The sequence below is a fragment of the Corapipo altera genome, unplaced genomic scaffold (assembly GCF_003945725.1).
Source record: "Corapipo altera isolate COAL_440 unplaced genomic scaffold, ASM394572v1 78, whole genome shotgun sequence".
Classification (NCBI taxonomy): domain Eukaryota; kingdom Metazoa; phylum Chordata; class Aves; order Passeriformes; family Pipridae; genus Corapipo; species Corapipo altera.
The window spans coordinates 7,363,578-7,388,948 of record NW_020884904.1 but is presented as its reverse complement, the minus strand read 5'-3'; the positions used below and the strand labels follow the sequence as shown (position 1 = coordinate 7,388,948).

The 25,371-nt window shown below is 46.7% G+C and overlaps 1 protein-coding gene across 2 annotated transcripts in view; it reads left to right on the top strand.

Annotated features, from left to right (window-relative positions):
• The window catches only part of SLC22A18 (solute carrier family 22 member 18), a 64,715-nt gene extending 39,906 nt beyond the window's left edge, over nt 1-24,809 (top strand). The window contains exons 6-10 of one of the 2 annotated variants that reach the window (XM_027651385.1): nt 289-399; nt 5,555-5,655; nt 15,444-15,545; nt 19,312-19,432; nt 24,518-24,809. In XM_027651385.1, the coding sequence (XP_027507186.1) occupies nt 289-399; nt 5,555-5,655; nt 15,444-15,545; nt 19,312-19,432; nt 24,518-24,705 (623 nt within the window). In that variant the 3' untranslated portion in view covers nt 24,706-24,809. The remainder of the gene's footprint in view (nt 1-288; nt 400-5,554; nt 5,656-15,443; nt 15,546-19,311; nt 19,433-24,517) is intronic. The other variant, XM_027651387.1, reaches the window with a different exon arrangement.
• The last annotated feature ends 562 nt before the right edge of the window (nt 24,810-25,371 follow it).

Here is a 25,371-nt window from a genome sequence, read left to right as displayed (position 1 = left end):
CCAGCCCAGTGCTTGATATGCATCTCAGAAAAGGTAAATGTGGACCCCTTGCTGGGGATTAGTCTGGTCTGGCATGGGAGGCAATCCCACTGTCTCACTGGGTTTCTCTGCATGCAGACCTGGCACCAGCTCCCAACCTCCTGCCATCAGCAGAAAGCTGGTGCAGCAGAGACAAAAGTGCCTTTTGGGAAAGGGGGTGGTGAACCTGAACAGATAGTTTCAGAGTTTTTTACTTTCTACCCTCAACCTGTATAAACAGAGTATTAATCAATATGTCGTCTTCTGTAGGTACATCACAGTCTGGCAGCTTGTTTAGCATCAGAGAAATCCTACGTCTGATGAAGTTTCCAGGAGTAATGGAAGTTTTTATAGTCAAGGTCTTGGCTGGGCTTCCCATAGGTAAATCTGACCCATTACCCATGATTGCTGATGTATTTAAAATAAGATGACATACAGTGTAGACCAGGCTTGTCTCAAGTTACTGAGAGCACATTGCATTTGATCATAGAACAGTGGCGATTCAGGTCCTAACTTGATGTTGGATGCTTTCAGATGGTCTCAGCTACAAAGGGTCAGAACCCTGGGACTTAATGTAAAACAGACTACTTGTCATAGGCATCTGTGTCATTTGGCAAATAATTTAATTTCTCTACTCCATCCCCCTGGCTGTAAACATTTTTTCCCCTTGTCTGTCATTTCTATTTAGGCTGCAATTTCTTCAGAGCAGAAGGAAATCATTTGTCCTCTCCTGGAAACACTGAGATCCTTCCTGATTTTACTTAGTGATTTTAAGGTGTATGTGTATCCTAACCGTTTTCCCAACAGCTTAAAAACTGTTGGTGGATGAGAGGATCAGGCTGCACACAGGAGAGCCACAGCATATTTCTTCCCTTGAGCATGATGGTGGTGCTTGTTCTTCTCTTCCTTACATGTTCTGCTCAGTTTTTTGTGTCACAGTAGGAACTGGCTGATACTCAAACCCTTCCCAAACCTGCCTGTTTCCCTGCTTCCTTTGAAGTTGCTGTACTGGCATGGTCCATATCTCCCAATTTGCCTGACTACATATCCTTGGCCACATTTAATAATCTTCATTTTTGCCTACCCTCTAACTTCTTTCTCCCCATACTTGACCAGAGACAAGTTAGCATGTCAGCTTTGTTAGTGGTGTGTAAGGACAAGATGATGTTCTCTGCCCTTCCACACAGAAAATCTTCATGGGTCCTTTCCCAGTCAAACACAAAGTGCAGTTTCTCTTGATGATGATTTCAAGAACTGAATTTTGTGCACATCAAAACACGTATATATCATGCATCTGAACAAACCAAGGCACTTCCCTTCCAAACAGGGATCTTAAGAGAGGAATTAAGGCACCTTAGCTTTTAGACTTTGCATTTTTTTTCCAATTTGCTTTTGTCTGGAGAAGCCCGTGACGTTTAAATAATAAGAAACATGATTTACAAATAAAATTCTAATTTATAAACAGTAAATTCAGTTTACAAATGAAAGTAGATTTGACTGTGGAGTGTGGCTGAATCAGAAGGGGGTGGCATTTCTGGGCTTGGTCAGGCTCATCTGTTATTCCTTGCTGTGTCACTGGGAGAACAAGTCCAACTGGAGTTGTAGAATAATACACAGGGAAGTAAAGGATTTCTGATCTTTTTCCCCCGTTTGTGTGTAGTTGACACTACTGAGATCAGTTATGCCAGTTGGTCCTACTCCTGCCACTGCAGACAGGACACAATCTCAATGTACTGCTGGCTTGCCCTAATAGTGCAATTTTTTTGGTTCTTAAGAAGCTAAACTTCTAAAACTGTATTCTAAAAGGTGTATAAAATTACAGCATTTCATAGAATGAGACAGATGTTTTAAGGGAGGTTTTCTTTGCTGATTCTGGCTCATTTCTCATCTTAAAGTAGCATTCCTTTCTCTGTTTAAAAATGCCCGAGACCACATCCATATGAGATCTGTGCAGTAATTTCCTGCTTGCTCTCCTTTTTCCAAAGGCCAGGCGAGATACACTTTGCTCTGGTCATTCCTGCTGAAATGCCAATTCCTGCCTGTTGGAGAATCCATTCTTCTTTCCCCGTGCAAAGCAAAAATGCTCACCCAGGCAAAATAAACATCTCCTGCTGAAAACTGCAAGGCAATTTCTAGGCAAAGAGGATGGAGACAGCAAAGCTGAGATTTAAGTCAGGCTAATAGTCTGTCAATGAGTGGAGTATTTCAGTAAGGATAGGAATGGGTTCACTTCAGGCACTCCTGCTACACGGGTAGCGCTTGCACTACAGTGAAAAGTGATTAAAATCCTAGTGACTTCTCTTTGCAGGTCTCCCTTCACTTCAGGTGACTGAATAACTGATGGCAGCTGAAAGGGGAACTGGCCATCACTTAATTCTCTGAGGCTCACAGCTAGAGGCTGAGCTTCTCATGAGCTCATTTACCTTTCATCTCCAGGCTGCAACTGTATAATTAATTAATTGCCCAAATTACAGACCGTTCTCTATTTACTTTGTAAACAAGTTTGTGATATACACTGAAGAAAATCTTTTGTTCCCTATGGATCTCATTGTTGTCTAAAATTAGCTTGTTTGAGACCGAAAGACCCTCCCCAGGAGGGCTGCAGGGCTGGGAACCTCCTCCCTGTGTTGCATAAAAGCAGACCTGGGCTCTGTGCCTCTTGCAGAAAGGCAGCTGCCAGGGATTTGACAGGCAGCAGACGTCTCCAACACGGCTGAATTACCTTCTCAACTGACCTGGGAAAAGAGAGCCTCATTTCATTGTGGTAGATAAGAGACAGAAAGAAAAACAAGAGAATAAAAATCTCGAACATACCTCTTACTGACCAGAAATCTCCAGGGCCTTGAAAATACTGATAAAATACCTGCTTGTATGAATCTTTGGCTGTCTGATGCCTCTGGAAAATCTGGTTTCAACACAATTGCATAGGTTTAGCACCTGCATCCCATTTTTAAAAGGGTTTTCTTTCACGTGTGGAACAGGATTTTGCAGTGAGCCCTAGGGCTGACGGTCCCACAGAAGCTGTGCTTGCCTACTCATACCATCTTGCAGTGAGGATTGCTAAGCTGGCCCTCCAAAACCACAGGCTGCTTTCAGACATGTCACATCTTTTTTTTTTTTTAATACAGTTTGCACTCCTGTTTTTCCTTGGTGCTTTTCCTCTCATTACTGCATCTCATAAACAATTTCCCTGCCTTCTGCTGCATAATCCTTGTTATTCATCCCACTGGTGCCAGGTTTTTTTCTAAGGAGTTCACCCCTTGTTTAGACCTCCTCCAAAAGGGTGAGGTTTCTGAGGATGTTTTTTGTCATTTTCCTTTTTTTTTTTTTTCATGTTGAGCCTCGCAGTGTGAATTGAGGCTTATCATTACTTATGTGGCTGCACTCAGCTGACCTGTAGCCTACCCACATGGGAACCTGCTGAGATCTTTGCAAGAAATGCTTGTTCCGATGAGCATAAAACCTTTTTCTAGTTCAATCTGGGGCTCCCCTTGTGGGTTTCACCAAGAAATGTGTTTCCAGTTGAAAAGATCCCCTTAGTTGCTGAATGAAGGGGGGCAAGCAGGTCTCCCTTCTCCACATGACTTTAGGAGACCATGCAGAAATAGATAAAAAAAAAGACCTTTGCATCTCCAGGGGAGCCATGCAATGTATAATGCTAATTAAAGAGCATAGTCTATTCCTCTGCTCCAAAAGAAAGCAGTTTGTTTGGAGGAGGATGATCCAAATCTGCCTTAACTTGATGAGGGACTTCAAAGGGGAGAGGAGCTGTAGAAGCTGGCATGTGGTACCAGGAAGAAGCGCCAGGTATGTAGGAAGGACGAGCCCCTCCTAGGTAGTACTTGCAGTGGGGTAGCAGGATGAAGGGCCCGCTTCAATCTGATCTTCCTACAAGTGAAACCAAGTGTGGTTTTTCTTTCATTTCTTCACGTGTGCCTTTTATAAACTTGTGCAACCCTGTTGCCTGATTTGGGTGTTGTGAGTAAATACTGCTATTTGCATGTTACCTTAAGCTGGCTTGAGCTGAGAGCAATTTCAAAGTAACTGGATAAGGATGGGGTGCTCTCCATGAAGGGGTGTGGTGAAGCCATAGATCTTCATGAGCTTCAGCTCCCTGGCACCTTCTCCAAATATCTGTAGAGTAGCAGAACAGGACGCCCTTCGTGCCCCCCATCCCTCTCCCCCAATGCCATGGAGACAGCTGGAATGCAGCTACTCCCATTAAGGGGGGAAGACGTGTCTCTGGTGGGGTTCAGAAAGGCTTTGTGGCAAGTCCTAGGCTGGGAAGGTGGTGCTGCCTCGAGGCAAAGGCTTGGGGTGCTTGGAGGGAGGTCCTTGTTGCTGCAGGCGCTCCACTGGTAGTGATGCAGTTTGGCTGCTGGATGCTCGTTTGTTAAGGGACTAGGTCCTCTGCAGCATTTTAACCAGCAATTTGGGATCACTCTCTTCATCCTTCCAGGAAAATCCTGAAAATCCTTCCCATGTTAGTGACTAACTTTGCCAGGCCACCAGCTGTCTTCTTAGTCCTCACATACTGCCTCCTGGACTCCTGTTTTTCCAGGAAGAAGAGGACCACAGCTCCCTTTTTACCCAGTCTTTGTAACTCAGAGGATCCTACAAGAGAAGGCAGGACCTCTAAGGGTCATCTACTCTCTTCTCTGTTCCCAAAAGGATCAGTGGTCTCTCACAGGCATGTTGTGGGGTTGTTGACACACAGAGAACCCCAATTTCTTACTGTCTTGGTCTTTCTGAGGTGCCCAAGACACTAGGAGAAGCAGCAGACTCCTACCCCATACCATGCTTGGAGCACAATGTTTTGCCATAATGTATTTAATTTGATGGCTCTCTGTGTAGGACGGGAGCATGTGTAAGCACGTCTGTAGTTGTGTGTGTTTGGCGGTGGGGGAAACGCACTGTCTTATTTTCATTTGAGACGGACTGGGCATTTTCCGTTACACTTTCAGAAATTGCCTCAATTGAAAAGCAGACTCAGCCCATGCTGTTTCTGTCTGTACTTTCTTGTGTGGACACCACTATTGGTCCACACAAGAAATTTATCACGTGCCACCGACATCATTGCTGAGGTGTGCAGTGAAATCTCTGCATCTTGGGTGATGTCACTGGGTTGTTCCCCATGGTGAAAATCTGAAGTCAGGCAAAAGGGGAGAGGAATCCAATCAGATTATTTTTATGGTTACAGTCTTGTCTGAACAAGAAAACAAATGTTTTCTTGCTGTCTTAATGGTTAATTTGGCTTCAGTGATACAAATATTTACCAGTTTATAATAAACAGCTGAAACTGCAGCCTACATAGTCACATTATTTAAAGATGAAAGTAAGGGGGATAAAAAAGTTAATACTGGAAGATTAAATTACTACAATGACTTTGAATAGGATTCTGCTCATGTTTATATCCAGTGCCGGCAACCCCAGGGAGAGCTCCTGGCTTATACTGGGGGTGATTGAGAGCAAGATCTGGGCCACTATATGCAATACAAGTACATTGATGTATCCTTTACATTAACCCTCCTTATAGGTTTGTTCATGATTATGTTTTCCATCATCTCTATGGATTTCTTTGGCTTGGAAGCAGTGGAGTCTGGATACCTGATGTCATATTTTGGTGTCCTTCAAATGGTAAGTGAAGTGTAAGTCCCCCTTTTAGACAAATTAGCTACACTGCTATCTAATTTTCTACCTTTTTGACACATTATCTTCCAAATCCAGGTGTAATATTGACAGGCAAATCCTAGCTCTGCCATACAGTATTTGGCTGCAAAAATAGAAGTTATTCCAAATTTATTCTGTTCCTCAAAATGGGAAGAAATTGGAGGAAAGAGTGTCCTGAAAGCTTTCTTTCCCTTGTCTCTCTCTGTGGGTCTTTAAGCTGTGGAGCTAAAATTTCCTCAGGCTGATATGTCCTGTTTTTTGTAAAAAAACTTACATTGAACCTAAACCACTTTGGCTGGGTTTTTTTCCTGGTGCAAGTTAGCATATTTACATTTACGTAGTAGCACCCTGTACATTTATGCAAGTACATGATCTTACCGGTGTTTTCACAGATCCCTTCAGTGTAGAGGAAGAACTTGTTTCTGCTGTGTGGAAACAAGCACAGCAAGCTTGACTTTCAAAAAAAAAAAAAAAAAAAAGAAAAAAAAGAAGAAAAAAAAAAAAGGTGGGCAATGGAACATGGTTACATGGTTAAGAGACTACCAAAATGGGTAAAAGGGAAAAGTCAGCTGAATTAGGCAGTAGCAGGGCTGAAAAAATATGGTGTTCGTTATAGCAGAGTGTTCCTTCTGGAGGAAGAGGCTAATAATTTTGCAGAAAGAGCAGCAGATGATTATAAGCAAGCCTCAAGGTAGGAATGCAAGTTAAGCAATACCCTGAAGGAGGGTGGTCTTGTTATTAAATCTGCCTTCATTTCCTGGGCATTGCCACAGAGCTCCTGTGGGATCTGGAGGAGCTTCTCATCTGGGAAATGACAGCTTTAGTTCCTTCCCTTGTGATTTCGATGTGGCATGGTGTTGCCAGTCACTTGGGCTCTGCTCTGATCTCACGGAATCTGGGCATCTTGGTAGAGCAGCTGATGAACATGGCTGTACATCAGCAAGTGGATTCTGCAGAGTAAACTGGCTGGAGCTGAGGAGATGGTGCCTTGGCCATGTCAGGTCTGTGGGGATGACTTCTGTCTCTTGGTCCTGTGAGCTGTCTCTTGGTCCTGTGAGCTCAACATCTCCAACAAGCTGGATGCACTCTCCCTTTCAATCTTATTGTGAAGAAGACCAGTTTGCTGGTCTGCAGCATGAAAGCTGCAGCTGCTTTCCAAAGCAAGCTTCTGACCCAAACTCCACTGCTTACAGAGGCTTTCCCTACATTAGTTTTTGTATGCTGCCTCCTAGACCAGGATCTGCAGGAATCACTCAGGTTTTAGAAGGGCCAATCTTCTTCCCCATTTGAATGTAAAGGGACTCCCCACAATTGTGCTTTTAGCTTAGATATGTGAGTTAAATTCCTGTTACATGTGTCTACACTGAAATAAAATTTGGGATTGCAGCACGGCCGCGGTGCACTTGTTTCGAGTTGGGTAATGTGGGCGGCAATAGTGTTTTTACAGGAGTGGCTTAGTGTTGCTAGATGCTGGGCTTGGGTGCTGCTGTTAGGTCCAGGATATCTGTCTTCAGGACACTGCTGTTGTGTCTGGAATATCTATCTGTCTTCACTGCTATTGTTTCCCAGGTTAGTTTGGTTGAAACTACTGTAGATAAAGTTACCTCCGCTGCCGTGCTGGTGCACCCCACATAGAGACACAGCCCTGGAAGATACAGGAATTACAGCATCCACTCTGCTTCCTAATGGATAATCAGATGTCAGTGCTAACCAGGGACCTGACCCTTCCCATAGTCATAGAGTTTCATCCCACAGAGGCCAATCATGCCTATTGCCACAGTCTAGATCTAACACAGCAGTGGCCTGCAGGCTTAGGTGCAGTATCTACTTTGCTGGAGAGTCTTTGCCTTGGGACATTTGACACAGAAACTGGTTTTTATCAGGCAGTTTGCTTTCATCTATCCCTGTAGTTTCTGTCCATGTTGCTATTCATATAGGGCATGACACTGGACATCAGAAATATAGCAGTGAAGTGGTCGTAGGGTACAAACTTCTCTTCTTCATGTTCGTGCATTGAAGTTTGCTGTCAGAACACCAAAAATGAAAGAGGATAATGCTTTACTTTTTTTTAAAGGGCCAGGACACCTGATTCTTGGTGGCAGAAAGCCATCTTGCTTGGGAGGTTCCAAAGCAGTGCTTTCTGCTTTGTCATTTCTTCTTTCCACTTTATCATTGGCAGTTTCAAACTCTGCTCTGGTTTAAGTGCAACAAGATCCTCTACTGGACCAAATTAGACTCTCACTATCTGGCTTTTAAATTACTGTAAAACATTAGATTTTTTGTCTTTACTTCCAGGTCTTTGGCTAGAACCACCCAAAGATATCTCTCACAGAGAGTAACTTGGTTAATGTTTTATGGCTACTTTCTGCTGGGGTTTCTCCAGTGGAAGGCATATGCAGGGAGTAGAATGTGTGCCAGCTATGTCCTGCTGAGCCCCAGATCTGCTTGTGTGCCTTCCTGTTCCCTAAGCTGGCATTTCAGATGCATTTGTTTCTGCTGTAACAGTGAATTGATACTGCTGAGATATAAATGCAGATTAAGGAGCAAGTAAATTCCACCAGTCTGGATAGGTGAACGATGATTAATATCTGCTGACTGGCTTCCCCACTTCACTGAGTAAATTATAGCTTTATTCATAAGGAATATAATGTAATTTTCAATTAATTTCATCAACCAAATTCTCAGCCTTGATTTCTCATTCCTTAGTTTGCCTTTCTGTTAAACATACTGAGGATTTTTCCATCCTCCTGGACTTGCTCTGAGCCCTCCTGTTAGAGAAAACATGTCCCCACATTTGCATCTCTCCCTGGACTTGAAAATGGATAGGACTTTCATAGATAGAAGGGGATGTCACAGAAATGAAGGGGAAAATAAGTATCCATCCATGTCCTGTTTATTTTAAATCTCCCTGCAGGCACTGAACACAGTGCCTGGGCAGCTGCACAGCACAGCCAGCTGATACAACCAGGACTGTGTCCCAGGGTCTTGCCTGCTCCCAGCACATACTACATGCACCAAGTGGCTTCAGAGATGCACAGGGAACAGCACAGGAAGCAAGTCTTCTCTGAGACCTTTATTCAGCTCTTCCCTGAAAGTCATACACTGACAAAAGCACTGTCTGGTCTGCCAAATCCTGGCAATTTTTATAGTATTATTTCTTTGTGTTATTGTAGTTTCTGGTTTTTAAGTTAAATATTCTCAAAACTAACATATTCTTCTTGCACAGAATGTGATGTTGCAGCTCCCTTTCCCAGCCTGATCAGCAATCCCGAGATGACTCAAATAGCAATGGTGTCTGCCTGCTTTCCTCTCCCACCCCAAGGATATTATGCTCCAATTGCTTAATCTAGTTTTTCAGCTTCTCAGCCTCATTTAACCTACTGTGGTAAGAAGTGGCCAATGCACTGTAAGCATCTGTCTCTCCTCGTTCCTCCCATGCAAGTCAGTGGCAGAGTACCTAGAGAGGAGATTTGGAGTGGCTTTGGGTCAGTCCACCTAATTTTAAGTGGGCAACTCAAGTTCTTCATCATCAGTATCTCAAACAGCTCTTTGCTTGGGGAGATCGGCACAGAAACATGAACCCTGAAGGAGGTGAGGTGTTTGCTCCTTTGCAGATGGAGGATGGTAGTTAGCCCCACTGCTCATTCAGGCATCACCTGAGGGATCCGATCCGGAGCTCCTCAGCCTCACCTCATCATGCTTGGTCCCATCTTGATGTTTTATGTCCATGCAGGACCCCAAAATCTAGGGGAAGGGGAGTGTCCCATGCCCAGCCTGAGGGGAACCCTGCAGGCTTAGAAGGCAGATTTGGGGCTGATTTGAAGCACAGGAACTTTGTGTGTTTTGGCTGGCCACTTCCCAGAGCAACTCTCTTGGTGCCTCCCTCTATGAGCATCAGCTCTGTCCACGTGGGAACAGCTCATGGCACTTGCTACCAGCTCAAGCTGGCACTGGTGATGGGTTTTGTCCCCACCACACCATACATGTAACACCAATGACTACTGCTCATGGCATGGGCTGTTCTCAGCACTCTTTTTACTTCACCAAATTGGCTGCCCACAGCACGGTCACCCTTCACCCTGGCACTGTGCAACTTGCTGCAACTTGTCCCCCTGTATGGAGGGACATAGGTTGCCTTGCTGCTGTTCCCAGCCTGTCTTGAGTTGCCCAAAATAATACATCTGCTGATACACGTTATAAACATTCCCATCAAATTCCATAGGGACTGTCCACAGGGAATGGGGGCTTCCTGGCTCTCTGGATGAAACCGGTGCCAATTTACTTTTTGTGGTTAGGCAAAGAGCATCATCTAATAACAGAGGATATGGGAAAGTATGGGGCAGGCTTAGGCACAGTGAGGGTAGGAAGGCTGGGAACAAGGGATAACTTCTGGGTCAGGACAGAGCCAGACAAGGTCACAGAAGGACGTGGGAAGGTGGTGTCACAGCATTGAGATGAAGAACTGTCTGATGAGGAAACAAAGTTGTTGCTTAGAAAATGGAATATGGCTGGGGCTGGAATGGACTGATGGGGAAATCAAAATAGCAAGTGGGGGTAATAATTCAAGCCATCCGGGTCTCTGCAGTGATGCTTGAAGCACTGTGATAGCGTGGGGCTGTCTGATGAACTGGGACTGTGCCAGCCTAAGTTGCAGAGGAGAAGTCATGTGGGAGATAACAAAATGAGGAGGGGAAGGCTGACAGCAGGAGAGGTACCTCTGTGCCAGGCAGCTTGCGTTGCAGAGATTCCCTTGCTCATGATGTATTTGAAGCATCTTTATCTGATCACTTGTAGGTCTTCAGGCAAGCTGTATGAGAGCCTGTCAGGGACACAATCCCTCTGTCCTCCAGGGCTGGACTTACAGAGTCCTCTCATCTCAGAAGCCATGCAAGTGAAATTTCCCTCATAGTGAATGCCTGGGAGTGTGAGATATTGTTCAGTCTCCCTCCAGATAATAATTAATTTCATAATGGTTTAAAATAATTTAATTTTGCATAATGGGCAGAAATGGGCCTAGGCACCAGGTTGTTGGGTTTTTTGGAGTTGCAATCACAACAGCATGGAGAACTTCTAGGTGTATTATGTGACTTGGAAAGTACTGCTGGAGGATTAGGCAAGTGAAATACCTTGAGTACCTGGCTGATATCTGAAGTCACATCTGATGCTTAGATTTCAAACCACTGGAGAGGGTGGGGGAAGATTTCCTTTAAGAACTTTTTCTCAAAAAAAACCAAAGCAAAATGCACCAAACAAAACTCTGGGTGGGACAAAGGGGTAGATATTTATACCCCTGAGGATCAAGAAATCATAAGACATCTGTTCTATTTACTGCATTTAAATTTGTATTGTTAGACAAACCCCACCTCTAGCCATGCAGCTTCTGGAGGGACAAGTTGGTACGGAGTGATCCTGAAAAGATGAGAGAGATTCCTGGAGGAGAGATTTACATTGCATATCATCTTATCACCAGTCTGTCCCTCTCACTTTTTTTTTTCCCTGCACAGCAAAAGAGATGATTAAAGAGCCAGGGATTTAATTACAGCCAGGTATGCCTAGGGGGAAAACCCACTTGGTGAAAGGACCTTGCAACAACAAACAGAAAGTTCTCCAGTTTCCTTGCTTTGAAGGATTTATATCTGTGGAGGGGGGTGGGCTGGAGGGGGAAAGAAAGTAATTAGGCTGGAGTTAGCAAAACACACCAGCCTCTTCCCCCTGTTTGGCAAAGTGCTGCCTTCAGCAGTTTGGTCCTCACCATCAGCTCTCCTTCCAGTCCCACCGCCCTCCTGCTCCTCTGCAAGACCTGAACTACTTCTCAAATGATTTCTGGCATCGTCGTGTCAGTAAAACAACTCCCTTTTGCCCCGCCCAGGGCTTTGTACCACCTTAACCCTGTGCAGAAAGGCCTCGTGATTTGCTTGACCCCTGTGGTGTGCCCCAGCTGGTGCCCACCCGCGTCCCACCCCAGCCAGCACTGCACTCGCCCTGGGAACTCCCAGCCAGGCACAATTTCAAAGGGGAGAGATACAGGTCCAGGGCGTGGGAGGCTGCTTCTGATGTGAATCATGCTATCTGCACTAGGGATGGGGCCTTGCATCTTCTCTACTAGGCTGCACCAGCTTATCTGGCCTGCTGCACCTGCCTTTCCGACCTTCTCATATCTTTTCATTTCCAGGCTGTTGGGTGAAAGGGAACTTCTTTTGTTGCTGGGCTCTGTCAAGCTTTCAATTGGTGCTGATGGAAGAATCTTTAGAAAAAGTCCCATGTCCTCTGAGCATGGAGGACCAGCTGAGCATCTGCATAACTCCTCTAACCTCCACTGGTGCGGTCAGCTACTTGCCGGTTCCAGTCCTCAGCAGGGGCTCCATGCAGCAAGGCTACTGCTTCAAAAGCCTTCCAAAAACTAGCACCTTAAACCTTCAGAGAGTAACAATCTCTTCCATCCTGAAAGGAATTGCTGAAATTTGTTAGAGGCTAACAATAAAATGGGTAATTGGCTCTTTTGAGCAAATGGGAGCTGCTGCCTTCCCAGAAACCAAATACAGTGATAGAAGCAGAGAGTATTTTTCTATGTGATTCGCTGAATTAGTGTAACAAATCCCCAGTTTGATGGATCCAGCATAATGCCAAGGAGAGATTTGGCTGGTCTTATGCATTTATTGGGAGACTTATTTGCCTTTAAAGAAGGAGAAGGGGGAGGAAAAAAAAGATGAGTTGGTTTTTCCTGTGACATGTGTACACAGCCACAGGCAGTGCCTGTTATTTCACTTGCAAACAATTTCCTCTCTCTTTTGTTTATTGATGACAGAAGGCATTCCAGCCAGGTACACTGGCTCTTCCCCGACTTCAAAGGAGGTCAGGTTACAAAGGCAAGCACCATCTAGGCAAAATGAAATACGGGAGGGGAAGGCCCATCTCAGTTGATCTTAGGGGAGTTTATGTGCAAGGGAAAAGCCCAGAACACACCAGCGGCAATGAAAATAAGGATAAATCCCATTGCTGCTTTATCAGCCACCAGAGCTTATCCATGGGAGCAGTTATGGCTAAGTCACCTGGGATGTCCCTGCTACCTCCTGGTAATGGCAACACATGTCCAAAATCTTACATGGGAGAGTGCACATGAACCACCTTTCACTTTCACCTTCCCAGATGTGCCTGTGCAGGCAGCTGCTGCTCATGCCAATCCAAGGGCTCTGCGGACAGGGAAAATGCAGGCTGGAAGTAATAGGTTTTCAGGTTTAAATTCAGACTGGAAAGTGAGGTCAGAGCTCCTTGTGATTGGAAATATTATCCAGCACTTAAATCAAGGCTCTGTGTCCAAAATCAACATCATAGGCCTTGCCTGCTTGGGCTAATGGATGGATCAGCAGCAACTGTGCTGGGGAGGGAGGCAGGCAGTCCAGATAACCCATGGGGGAGGCTGCAGTCTGTGTTACCCAGGGATTGCTGCACAGCCCCAGAGGGAAAGCAGGTGACTTGGGCTAATGCTTGCCCCTGGAAATAGTCCCATTGCCAAGTTGGTTGATTCAGCAGTGATGTTTTACCTTGTGCTTATATTGCCACAGCCCAAGTGATGGGAAAGCCCATGTGGAATGCCAGCATTGGCACAAGGACCACCCCTCTGCTCTGCTCACTCTGGGGACAGCAAGGGGCCTGCACATTGCCAGATCCTCCTGCTCAGTGCCTTGCTTTGCTGCAGTGGTGCTTGTTGCCTGTGCTTAGGTGCTCATGTGTAGTGATGGAGACATTTTTGGGTAAACCACTCCCAAGGCCATCAGACCTGGCTGCTCTGGGAAGTTGCTGATGATATATCCCAATGACTCAGGGAAGGGCAGGGATAAGGCTGTGCCTGTATGGTGTATCCCAGTTAAATATGCCATTCAAGCCTGGGCAAATTAGGAAACATTTCCTTTCCTCCAGTGGTTGAGTTGAGCCAAACTGGGGTTCAGGTGATGCCACTGCTGAGTCAATCCATGCCCTGCAACGAGGCTCAGCCCCCATCCCATGTGACTCAGCACAGCCCCAGCTGGGGTGAGCCTGTGGGAGGGACTGGAAAGTTGCAAAAAGCTAATGACGATTTTTGGAGCACTCAGCTTAATGAAGCGTCACTCAGTGACTTCTCCACCTACCCCCTGAGTAGGAGCTGCTGGGGCCGGTATCAGCCTCCTCTCATGTCCACGGCAGGGCTTTCAGTCAGGATGACTCAGGTCACCCCATGTATTGTCCAAGCATTGCGCCACAGCAGCTCAGCTGCTGTCCCAGAGGCTGCTTGGCAGGTGACACAACCCAGGAAACACACATGGGACCTGTGCCACTGTCACATGGCATCTGGGCACATGTGAGCCAAGCTCTCAAGCCCTGGTGAAAGTCAGGGACAAGGACAAAAAGGAGGCAGGAAGAACATTTCCTAGGAGCCAAAACGCTGGCTTGTTGTGATGTGCCCTTGTGTCAGAAATCCTTTGTGCTCTGAAGCAAAGCGAAGGGTTAAATTTTGATGGTTTTCCATGAAGTTGTAGCTTGTTGGAAATATATTCATTTGTAGCTATTGTTCTTTATGTCAACTTTATTTTTACTACTATTCACTTTTTAGTTTGTTTGTTTGTTTGTTTGTTTTAGTAATTCAATTGATTTTTCTGGACTGCTTGTTATAAATTGACATTTCCTTTCTTTTTAATAACTTACTTCCTCATTTAATTTGCGCTCATTTCCTTCCTGAAATTTGGGGTTCAGCCTTAGGACTACTACAGCAAGGTTGAGCGTGGCATAGAGTCATTCCTGGTCCAAGCAGACCACTGAAGTTTTCTGCAGGATGGACTGCCATGGAAAAAAATCCATCCCGCCAAACAGAGCATTTTGAACTAGAGCTCTTCTTTCAAGTTGGTGGGGGGGGGTGTTTCATTTGGATCATACAAACCCTTTCAAGGCAGGGAAAACTCAGTAGATTCCTATCTGTCCCTCCCCTGACTTTCAGTCAGTCAAGGTCTATTTTCACTGTGATCTCTTCCAGCCTCTGTCCTCTCTTGTCCACTTGGGCCAGCATCACCTGAAGTATGAGAGATGCTGAACAGAGAAATAAAAGAGGGAATTTGCTCTGCAAAGTGCTGGAAAAGTCAAATAATTCCTGAGATTTAAATTTTTTGTTCCTCCTTCCCTCCCCCTCTCCCCCAGTTTTTATTTAAAATCTGTAAAACCAGTTCCTCACCCCTTACATCTGCATGTACTGCTGGGACTGGGTATTAGCATCTCTGCCGTACTTGTTTCATGCCTAAAAATTATGAATCAACCGATTTGTATATTTATAGTTTAAAATAATGGCAAGAGAAGGTACAGGCATTTTCCTCCTCTGCATACAAAGGTACAGTTTTTCTTTGGAAGGACTTGCCAAGAATGAAGACCTTAGTATTAACTGAATTTCACAGAAAATCACAACTTAGAAAAAATAATTTGTATCTGTAAGAGTTTTTAGAAAGTTTTGGTTCACTGCAGGTGATGAGGCAGTGATGGTAAACTAAGTCATGCACCCTGAGTAAAGACTTCCAGCTGATGGGATAGCTCTCTCCCTAGGATGCAAAATGCTTGAAATAACGGATCATGTCTTCCAACTGTTTACTGTGGCAATGAGGTCCTTTTCTGTCAAAACAAACCCCGATGGAACAACCCATTTGCTGCCTTTCATTTGCTTGCAGTGCTGTAGCAGCTCTCGTTTGTTTAAATGATTATATATCAAGTTTAATGGTGCTCCTGTGTTTTTTTCCCAGGTTGTGCAGGGTTTGGTTGTTGGAAAACTCGCTAACCACTGCACAGAGATGACACTGCTCAGACTCAGCGTCTTCGTCTTTGCCGGCGTGGGCCTAGGCATGGTAAGGCGGGTGTGGGATCATCCACGGTGCCCTTCATAACACAGTGACACGAGGTCCATGAGACCTGCCTGTGAAATGCCACCGCTGGCTCTGTTGGGTGGTCCTCAGGGCAGGGGAAACCATCTCTCCTGGGCCTCTGCGCAAACAGAGCTGCGCTCAACGTAAGCATTGCGCCAAACCATGATAAAGAGCTGTGTGAGTAATAGTTATGGGGATTTAAAAAAATATTAATCTCTCACAGAAACTCACTAAGTCCCTCCTGAGTCACCGGATTTGCACAGAAATCCTGCCCTAGTCTTGTCAGCAACTGCTTTTCCTGAACTACCCAGAAAGTAAATGAAGATTATGAGGGGGGGGAAATAAATCACTACAGTTGTACGCTGCTGTGAGACAGTGGAGGTTGTGCACTCTTCTTCTGGGCCTTTATTTTTACTTAATCTCCCAAGGTGAGATGATTTGGGGAAGGAGGCAGCAAGGCAATAATGTTGTTCCTCCATTTTGAGATAAGTGATATTACCTGTTGCTGGTTGTGTCTACTTGGGCGACGGTTGATGTCAATCTCAAAGGGTAATTGGAAAACTGATTTCATGTAGGCAGCTCTGCTGGCAGCTGTGTTTGCTCAGATAAGCCACATTCAGGGAACTGATAGCTCTACCCAGGCCACAGGGATGGAGGAAGGGTGTGCACAGTCCCCTCTGTGTCCCGTCCAAGGACAATTGAGCTGCATCAGCCTTTCAACATTCCCTGCAGGATTTGGCCTCCAGCCTTGCTGCTGGGGCGCTGGGGCTCCCACTGGTGCAGGTAGGATGAGTGCCATTCCCACAGCCATACCACAGCCACGAGGAGGTCAGGGCCAAGTCCTGGAGGGGATTGAGGTTTGTGGTTCCCAGCTGCATGGATGAGATGAAGCACCTACACATCTTAGCTAATCTGAGGCTAAATCATGTGTCTGAGATGAGGCTGGAAAGGGAGGATGGATGCAGATGGAGGGTTGGCTCTGTAGATGGAGTGTGGTCCCCCTCTCTGGGATTTTGGGGCTCACGGAGATTCTCTTAGGTGTAGAATGCTTGGAAAGGGTCCCTTGTGATTGGTGTCATTCTGTTTTGGCTGGCATTGACGTGCCTCCTTAATATGGGACATCTGCACAGCGCTTGGTCCTCCTAAGCATGGCCTGGGAAGGACTTTGAAGGTCATACTATTGGTTTTGGTCGTGGCTGGGAGCAATTAGGTGGGACCAAGGTGGACCTGGCCCATCTGGAGATCTTAGCACACTCAGCCGGGTGCAGGGCAGAGTGCTGCTGAGATTGGATCCACGTGTTGAAACTCCTCCCATGGGACTGAGGCAGAGGAGCAATATGGAGTAAATAGCTTTTGTGCACTGAGGTCTCACTGACCTCCAGGAAAGGCTGGAGTCAGGTGGAGGTTGGAGAGAAAGCCTCAGTGGCAGTGGAGGGGCACACAGAGGGACACGGATGTCCCAGTGTGGGGAGGCTCACATTGGCTGCACAAGGAGGGGAACTGGAAGCCGGGAAGGGAAATCATCTTAGAGTAGGCAATTATGCCAAGCCCGGAGGGCTGTGGACATCCTGACAACACAGTCCTGGGGACAAGGGTCAGCAATGACTTCCCATGAGAACTATTCATAGGCAAATGCAGCTGTGATCCTCTTTGCCCGGGACGCCTTATTAAAAAGATCTGTGTCTGAGCGGCTGCCAAGAAAACATCCGTTTCTGGGGTGGCTTTCTGTCTGGGTGGGGATCAGTGCCGGCACAGCAGCAAGCACAAATGTGGAAGTTAATGGGTGAAGCTTTTAATCCTGCACAGCTGCTGGTGGAGGAGCATCCCACCTGCTGTGCCCTTGCTGCATGTGGCCTCCAAATGCAGCAGTTCCCCTCCCCGAAGGATGGAAGTGAGGAAAAATACTAGCTGTTAATAAAAGATACTCCAGAACCCATCTTTATATCACTGGAAGGTGAGCTGAAGTGTTTTTGGAAGGCTAACACAAGCAGCAGCAGACAGACAGCACTGCAGCTGGGAAGAGGCTGCAGGATGTTCCCAGCACTAGGCAGCTGGGAAAGGAAAAGGGTGGGCTGGGAGCTGGGCAATAACACCTGGAAAAGGAGAGGAGGGGAGAACTAGTGTCTGATCTGCAGATGCGAGCCAGGAGAGCGTGGGCAGGGGTGTAGGAGGGCTTGGCGGTTGCGACGGGGAAGTTTTTCTCTTTGTCTGAAGGCATGGCTGTGCCTCATCCTGCCTCGCTGCCTGCATTTCCCAGGCATTTGCTTTCTGAGTCTGTCTGCTGAAACTCCTGGTTCTGCCTCCCTCACCAGAAAAATGTCTTCATATCTGCTCGGGTCAAAAAATCTACTACCTACCCAGCAGCTGAGGAGTAGCAAAGACAGGGCTCTGCCTGGATCAGTTCTTCCTGAGCCCCATGGAAGTAAGGAGCCATTTCCTCTGGTTTTACAGGAGACACAGATGTGGCTCTGCTCTTTTCTGCACACTTACTCCAGCTCATGAGAAAATTTGTACAAAGCAGGAGGGATTAAAGCTGATTTTTCCTATGAGCTGCACAATGTTGTCCCACAATGACACTTGCCCTAGCAAGGAATTACTCTCCTTCCTTCTATTTATGTACCAAATACTTGTTCCTCTGTCTTTGTTCTCTGGTTCCTTAATCAGAAGTGCCTAGTTCTTAACCAAAATGTAGGCAAAAAGCTCCTTCAAGGAGAAAAACCTGGCTGTGTGTGACTCTAGAGAGGAACTAGGAATAAACCTCAACATTTCCAAGTCATTAGTGAGCAATGTCTCTGGGCTTCTCCATCTTCTGTAGCCAAAAGGCAAGAACAAGATCTTGGGGCAGAGAACTCCAGAGAATGAAACTTCTGGCTAGACTAGTGACAGAAATGTTTTCCAGCCACAATAACACACCTTGAGACATGGGTGAGGGTAGGAGACTTGCAATAAAGGGGGAATTTCCTTTTTATGCCCCAGAGAAATCCATTCATTTGACCAGCAGGGCATGTGAATGAGCCGAGAGCCGCTCTAGCCCCACGGCTTAGGGAGCCTCACTGCTTTTGTTTCAGTATTAAACAGCTGGAGGGATGTCTCTGCTAAGAATATGTGCAATAACAAAATCATTACTCTCCTTAATTATGCTCGCTAATGTGCATTTATGGCCAGAAGACCTATTCCAGATTACTGAATTCGGTGAATTTATTAGCAAGGAGGCAGCAGAACAGGATTAGAAATCCCAAAGGTACAGTGTTACATAATGCACCGTGCTCATTTATTTTGACAAGCTCAGTTTAGTTTTAATTATTTATGATAATGAACCAAAAAGCCTTCTCTAGGCTGTTTTGTATAAGTAATGGAAGCTTCCTGAAGTACACCACATACATCTGCTGTTCAACATTTCCTCGGGAGTTGGACAGAAGACAGAAGACAGGGGGAAGGGTGCAGGGACGTCACTAATTCCCAGACGCTAAAAATACCCACAGCAGTGCCGGAGAAACGTGCTGCCAGATTGTAGGGTATCACTTGCTACTTGCTCCGCATGCTTGGAATAATTCACTGAATACAAATGGCAGGCTGTGAAAGACCTTTGCAACAGCCAAAGCCGCACCATCCTGTATCATTTGTGGCTCCCACAGTTCACCTAAGTCACGGGTTTGACTCGTGATTTTTTTTTCTAGGTTGTTTCTTGACACAGAGTCACCGTCTGTACTCTCTAATGATCTGTGGTCTGTTCTGTTCTGTCCCTTAGGCCCTGATGAGGACTGTGTGGCACTACTGCATCATTGCAGTGCCACTGGTGTTTGCCTTCAGCATGCTGGCCACCATCACCGACAGCATCCTTACCAAGGCTGTCCCCTCCTCTGACACTGGTAAGACTCATCAAAAAAGATCAGACTGGTATTTTGTCAGTTTTGAGTCCATCAGGTGCTTCCCAGCTCACACCACCGCTATCAAGCACTATAGTACAGTCATGGTGAATGTCCAATTCCCCAGCAGATCTCTCTGGGCAGTTGCATACAATGGGTGTCAGCAGAGCACATGAACAGAGTCTGGTTGGGTTATACAGGATGAACCTGAACAACACTGAGTAAGCATCCCATGACCCACTCCTCCCAGTCTTGTGCCACCTGCTGATATCCATAGTGGTGGGTGCAGAAAGAGAAGGCTTTCCCAAACTTTCCTTTCCATGGAAAGCCAAGGTATGGCTAAAACCCAAACCAAACCAAACTAAACCAAAAAAACCCAAAAGCTGCTCTTCCACCATGACAATGACTGAGAGGGCCGTTTGTTCACACCTTTTAACTTAGAGCATCTCAGCAGGGTATTCTGGATCACCCTTTGCAAACATGCTTTGCCTGATGCAGTAATTGCCGCCTTTCTCTCTGTTTTGGCCTTGTTTCAGTCAAAGAGTTATTGTATTTCTCTGTGCGAGGCAGCTGAAATGCAGTGGTAGACACATAAGTCTTTATACCTGGGGCTTTAGTTCTGTCGATGAAGGAAATATACCAACATTTTTGTCATGGGAGCCTTGCTGGGTTTGTGCTGGGATGGAGCTGGCTTAACCTGGTTTGACACCTTTTGCTCAAGCTCTTCCAGGATTTGGTCCCAGAGCAGGTACCCAAGAGTCTCTTTGCTTTAGCTGAGCCTTCCTCGGCCAGTTTGCACCCTTCATCTTCCCTAGCAGCCGTCTGAGCAGACACCTCTGCACAGAGCCTACTGAGAATGAGAGTTATAGTTTGCACAGCCCATTAGTGAAGTTTATAAAGCACTTTTGAGATGCTTCTGAATGAAGAGCTTTTCTGAAAACCACTTCAGTAGTTTATTTGTAGAGCTGACCCACCACATCTCCCACAAATATTGGGAGCCTGTGATTTCCAAGTGTGATATTTCTACCCGGGAGGACCACTTATCCTCAGTCCTCACCTCTCTGGGAACTATCTCAGCCCCTCCACTCAGCCCAGAAGAAAATTTGCTGTTTCATGAGTTAGAGTAATGTTCATGCGAGGGAGAGCTGGGGGGAAGGGCACCAAGCAGCTTTGGGACATACAACCAAGCTGGAATTCATCCAGGCTCTTCTCAAAGGGGTTTTGTGAGGAAAACCGGAGCATTGCTTGGCTTTTAAAGCCCTGAGGCAAGCTTTGGTCGGAGAGGAAAATGGATTTAGCTGCCTCACTCCGCTCCCTGCTTGCGTATGTTTTTAGGCCAGCCTGTGCCTCAGTGGGATGGATGGTCTCCATTTGGCAGAGCAGGATTGGATTGCAGGGCAGGATTGCAGGGCAGGATGAAGGCAGCCTGTGAAGCTGTGCACATGGTCAGGAGGGGGTTGCAGATCATCAGGGCAGCCATGAGCCACTGGGGGCTTTCTCCTGCCCATCCATCCTGGGCTGATGTCATGCCAAGTGCTACTACAAACTGCAGAGCTATAGCTGGCTCAGAACTCGGCATGCCGAGGAGGGACGTTCTGGCTCGGAGGATTGCGGTGCTGGGCCAAAACCTTGTCTCTGACACTCCTCCCTCACCTTTCAAATCATGCTTTTTCCTTACAACATTTCAAAAGGAAGAGGCATCTAATGGTTTTGTGCTTGTTTTGGATGTACCCATGCAGGGGCCGGGGCGAAGGCAGGAATGCCTGACACAGCAGAGCCGGCAAGCTGCCTCTCCACAGCAGCTGCAGCAGTGACGGCGTGGGTGTCTCGCAGAGAAATGCGGCTGTTAAAATGCCTGCCATCCATCCCTGGCCGTGGGTGGCACTCCGCAACTGCTGCTCCACCCATACAGCCTCCCAGAGGCTGCTCCTTCCTATGCCAGCCCCAGACCAGCTCTGCAAAGAGAGCTTTTTGGTGGTGCATTAGAAACCCTCAGTGTGAGCATGGAAATCTGTTCTTATGAAAAGCTTTGCTGTCACTGTGTCAGAAATCTGAACACTAACTTGCAATGACTTTTCGTTAAAGCAAGGAAATCACACATTGAGAATTTGCCATTGGAAATATCGCTTTTGAACCGTGCTGCTGTCTTTTCCTGATGTTTTTGTCAGCTTTGGGCCTATAGAGCCCAAAAGGGGTTTTTCTTTGGGCCAGGAAAAAGCTTTCTGAGGAGCTGGAATTTTGGCTGAGCTCAGGTGCCCATCTCAGCAAAGGGCTGGAATGGATGAGGTGTTGCAGGAGTGTAGCCTGTCTGCCCTTGTTAGACACTGAGTCACTCATCCTTGCATTTTAAATACATGTCTTGGAAAGGGAACAGTGGGAGGTAGGATGGCACCATCCCTTGCACCCATCCTGCTTTCAGGATCGATCCAAGGTTGCTTCCTACCAAGACTGATGAGTTTGGCACTTGCTCTTTGCTTATGGCTGGGGCTTTGCACTGAAGCAAAGGTAGCAGAAATTATTTCATTGTTTTCCCTTTGATATTCTTTTTCCTTCTCTTCATCTTCAAAGGCAGGAAGGGAAAATTCAGCCACGCATGCACGTGCTGTTCAGCTGAACGCGTGAGCTGGTGGGAGGGGAGTCCCGAGCCCAGGGGAACTTACATCTTCACACAAGCCCTCCTTGTCAACCCTAGTCCTTCCCCAAGAATGAAGGTCTTGTTTCTGCACAGATCCCCCCCTACTCTTGGGGGAGGGAGGCAGGAAGCCCAGCAGAGCCTCCCTGGTTAACGGCTCCTGTGTTGTGATTTTACTTGCACGTCACAACCTTAGGAGGAGAATTTGCAGCCAGGCAGGGCTTGGTTCACTAAACCCCCCCAGCTTCGCTCAGGCTGTGCTGGTTCAAAGGCAGCTGCTGGCAATGATGACCTAATCGTTAAATCAGGCCCAATGATCGCCCCATGGGCGTGTGGCTGATCTGGGCCAGCACCATCATCTGAGCGCGGCAACAGGATGTGAGCTGGAGAGGAGTCGCCCATCTTGGAGAGCTGCCAGCACCCAACCCTGAAACCTGTGGGAGGAGAGGAGGGCCGGGGTGGGAGGGGAGGATGAGTTCCCGGCTGGGACAGGTCATGCCAGGTATAGGCAAAGGGGGGAAAAAAGCTGGAGAGGGAGAAAAAAGGGCAAGGAAGGCGCAGAAAGTAGAATAGCCATGATGAAGAAGGTGACCACGTGCATTGGCAGAGCTGCGCAAAGCAATGCAGGAATTTTTCTGCTGACATGGTGACTTGTCCCAGTTAAAGGTCTTGCCTGAAATGAGATCCATCACATGTGCAGCTTTGCAACAGAGCTAGGGACGTGCTGCAGAGCTGAGATTTACAATGTCCCAAAGCCTGAGGATGTCTGACACGAGGGATCTAATTTAAACCCATTAAACAGAAATTATCTTTCTCAGCAACATGTTGGAGAAGTGCAGAGGGAGAGCCCGGCCTTTTAAGAGGATGGATTTTTGCTCCAGAAAAAAAAAAAAAGGAAAGGGAAAAAAGTGCCTCCTCAATCATAAGAGCCAGTTTGGCAATTGTACTTAGTAATTAGTTTAATTCAAATACCTGGAGGGGAAAAAATAATTGCAAAACCTGCCCAGAGAGTTCAGTGGTTGTGGGATGGTTCCCATTGGCAAAGGGTCAAGGCAAGGTCCCACCCATCGCCTTTGTGTTCCCATGCGCGGGAGGAGCGCTCAGCAGCGCTTCCCGGGAGATTTCCCTCTCCACATGGCTACGCCCTCGGCTTGGGCTCACTGCACAAGTATTTTAAGCATGCTGATAAAAGCCCAGCAGTTGCTGGCCGGCATTACAAGAACACCTGGCTGCCTGTTCTCTCTGGGAGCTGGGGATCATTTCCCCGTGGCTCCCAATGTTAAATATCACACTCAGCTCCACATCTTCTGGTATATGGGACAGCATCCTCCTCATCCTTCCCAGATGCTGCTGGCCTGGTGTGGTGACAACAACTCAATGAATGTTAATGGAAAATTGATGCCAGCAGCCCAAATAGTCATACTGATAGTAAAAAAATAATTGCAAAAATCATTATAGAACTGGGCACAAATTTTTTATATATGCTGCCAGCTTGCCATTCCTCTTGGTGTTTGGGGCTAATGATTTTCTGGCTGGCCTTGTATTTTCTGCTCCCCTGAACATGACAACTGTCCTGTACAAAGACCACAGGACAAAAGAGCATACTGGCTGTGTTGGGGGCCAGCTTTGTGTTCTGGGTCGTGTCCTGGCTGTTCGTCTGTACATGAAAAAAAACCCCTGCCTTTACTAAACTGGAGGTGCTTCCCCATCTTCTGGGTTCCTGTAAATGATGCAAATGTGAGGACTGCTGGAGGGGGAACCAGCCCAGCCGGGAAAAGGGCTTGCATACCCATCCAAATGGAAATATCTGTTCTTTTTGCAAAGGGAGGTGGGGGAGTATCTCAAGGGTGTTCAGTCTTTATCTGTGGTTTTATTTATTTATTCTTAAAGACCTAGTTAGGCCTAACCCTCTCACTCCTGCTAAGCCCTCAAGAGCTGTTTCTCTGTTTCACACTAGAGAATAAATGGCAGTAGTAGCTTGAGTGGAACAAGGCCCACTCAGGTACTTATGAGATTGGAAGAATCTGTGTGATTTGCTTGGAAGTCTCAAACACGACCCTAGAAACTACCTGTCCATCCCTAATCCCATGCAGTAGCTACCAGCTCTGCTGGGTGCGATGTTCAGCAGCATCTTCCGAGGCCAAAGGCATCCTTGGACCCTGCTGATGGCAGTGGTGAGCACCCACTTGCCTTTTGGGCAGTGCTACGATCACACAGACCGCCCAGTAAAGAGCTGAGCTGGCTCGTGGTGGAAACTAGTCCCCATGCCTCCAGGAGTCCTTAACCTTAGCAAACCCTAATTGGACTGCTATAAATTAATGCAAGAAATTATTTGAAGTGATTTGCCACTACTGTAGGGGAAAACCATTAGGGATGCAGGGGATCCCACATGCTCCACTCTGCTATTCCATCCCAAGACTTGCTCTCACCCTGTGTGTCTCTGCCATCTCTCCTAGGTGCCATGCTCGGGATTTGTGCCTCAGTGCAGCCTTTGACACGAACGGTGGGCCCAACCATTGGTGGAGTTTTATATAAACAGTTTGGAGTCTCCTCCTTCGGCTATTTACAGCTAGTGGTCAATATAGGTTTGTTTGTTTACCTCTTAAAGAGTAAAATCTCACTGAGAGAGATGAAAAGCCAATAACTCATGTGCAAGAAAGTAACTGCCTTACTTTTCCATAGAAATAAAGATGGTTTTGAGTTTTATTTTTGATTCTGTAAACCTAAAATAAAGCAATTTGAACAATCCTTGCATTTTGTCAACATTTGCATCTAGAGTAAGGAGCAGATCAGTGTGCAAAGGCATTGGAATCATGCTGGAGCAACTGAGGCCCATGGGACCCCAGGAGCTATCAGGTTTCCCCCAGCCCCCCGCAGTGGTGGCTGTCATTGTAGGCAATATCCTCAGATCCTCACCTCTTGTCAGGCAGCATTCCTGCTTGAATTCACTGAAACTGAGAGGATTAGGAGCCAGTGCTGGTCTTTTATTTTACCCCCGCAAAATAGTACCAAGGAAAATGGTGGGGAGTAAAATTCGGGTATTATTTTGCTGCATTAAATGTACCTCCCAGCATTCTCGTGCTAGAGAGGAACAAGGCCAAAGGCTTTCAAACACTGTGGCCAGAGGTTTGCTACATCCACAGCTCAGTCATCTGCAACCCTGACCCTGCATGAGCCTGGTGGGTGGTAGCAGAGCCAGCAAGGAGGATGCAAAGCCCCTAAGTACCACACTGCAGTGCCAGAGCCTCCCAGAAACTGGGCCAACCCTCCTTCCAGGTTTTTTCCCCCGTACTGAGTCTCTCTTGCTCTT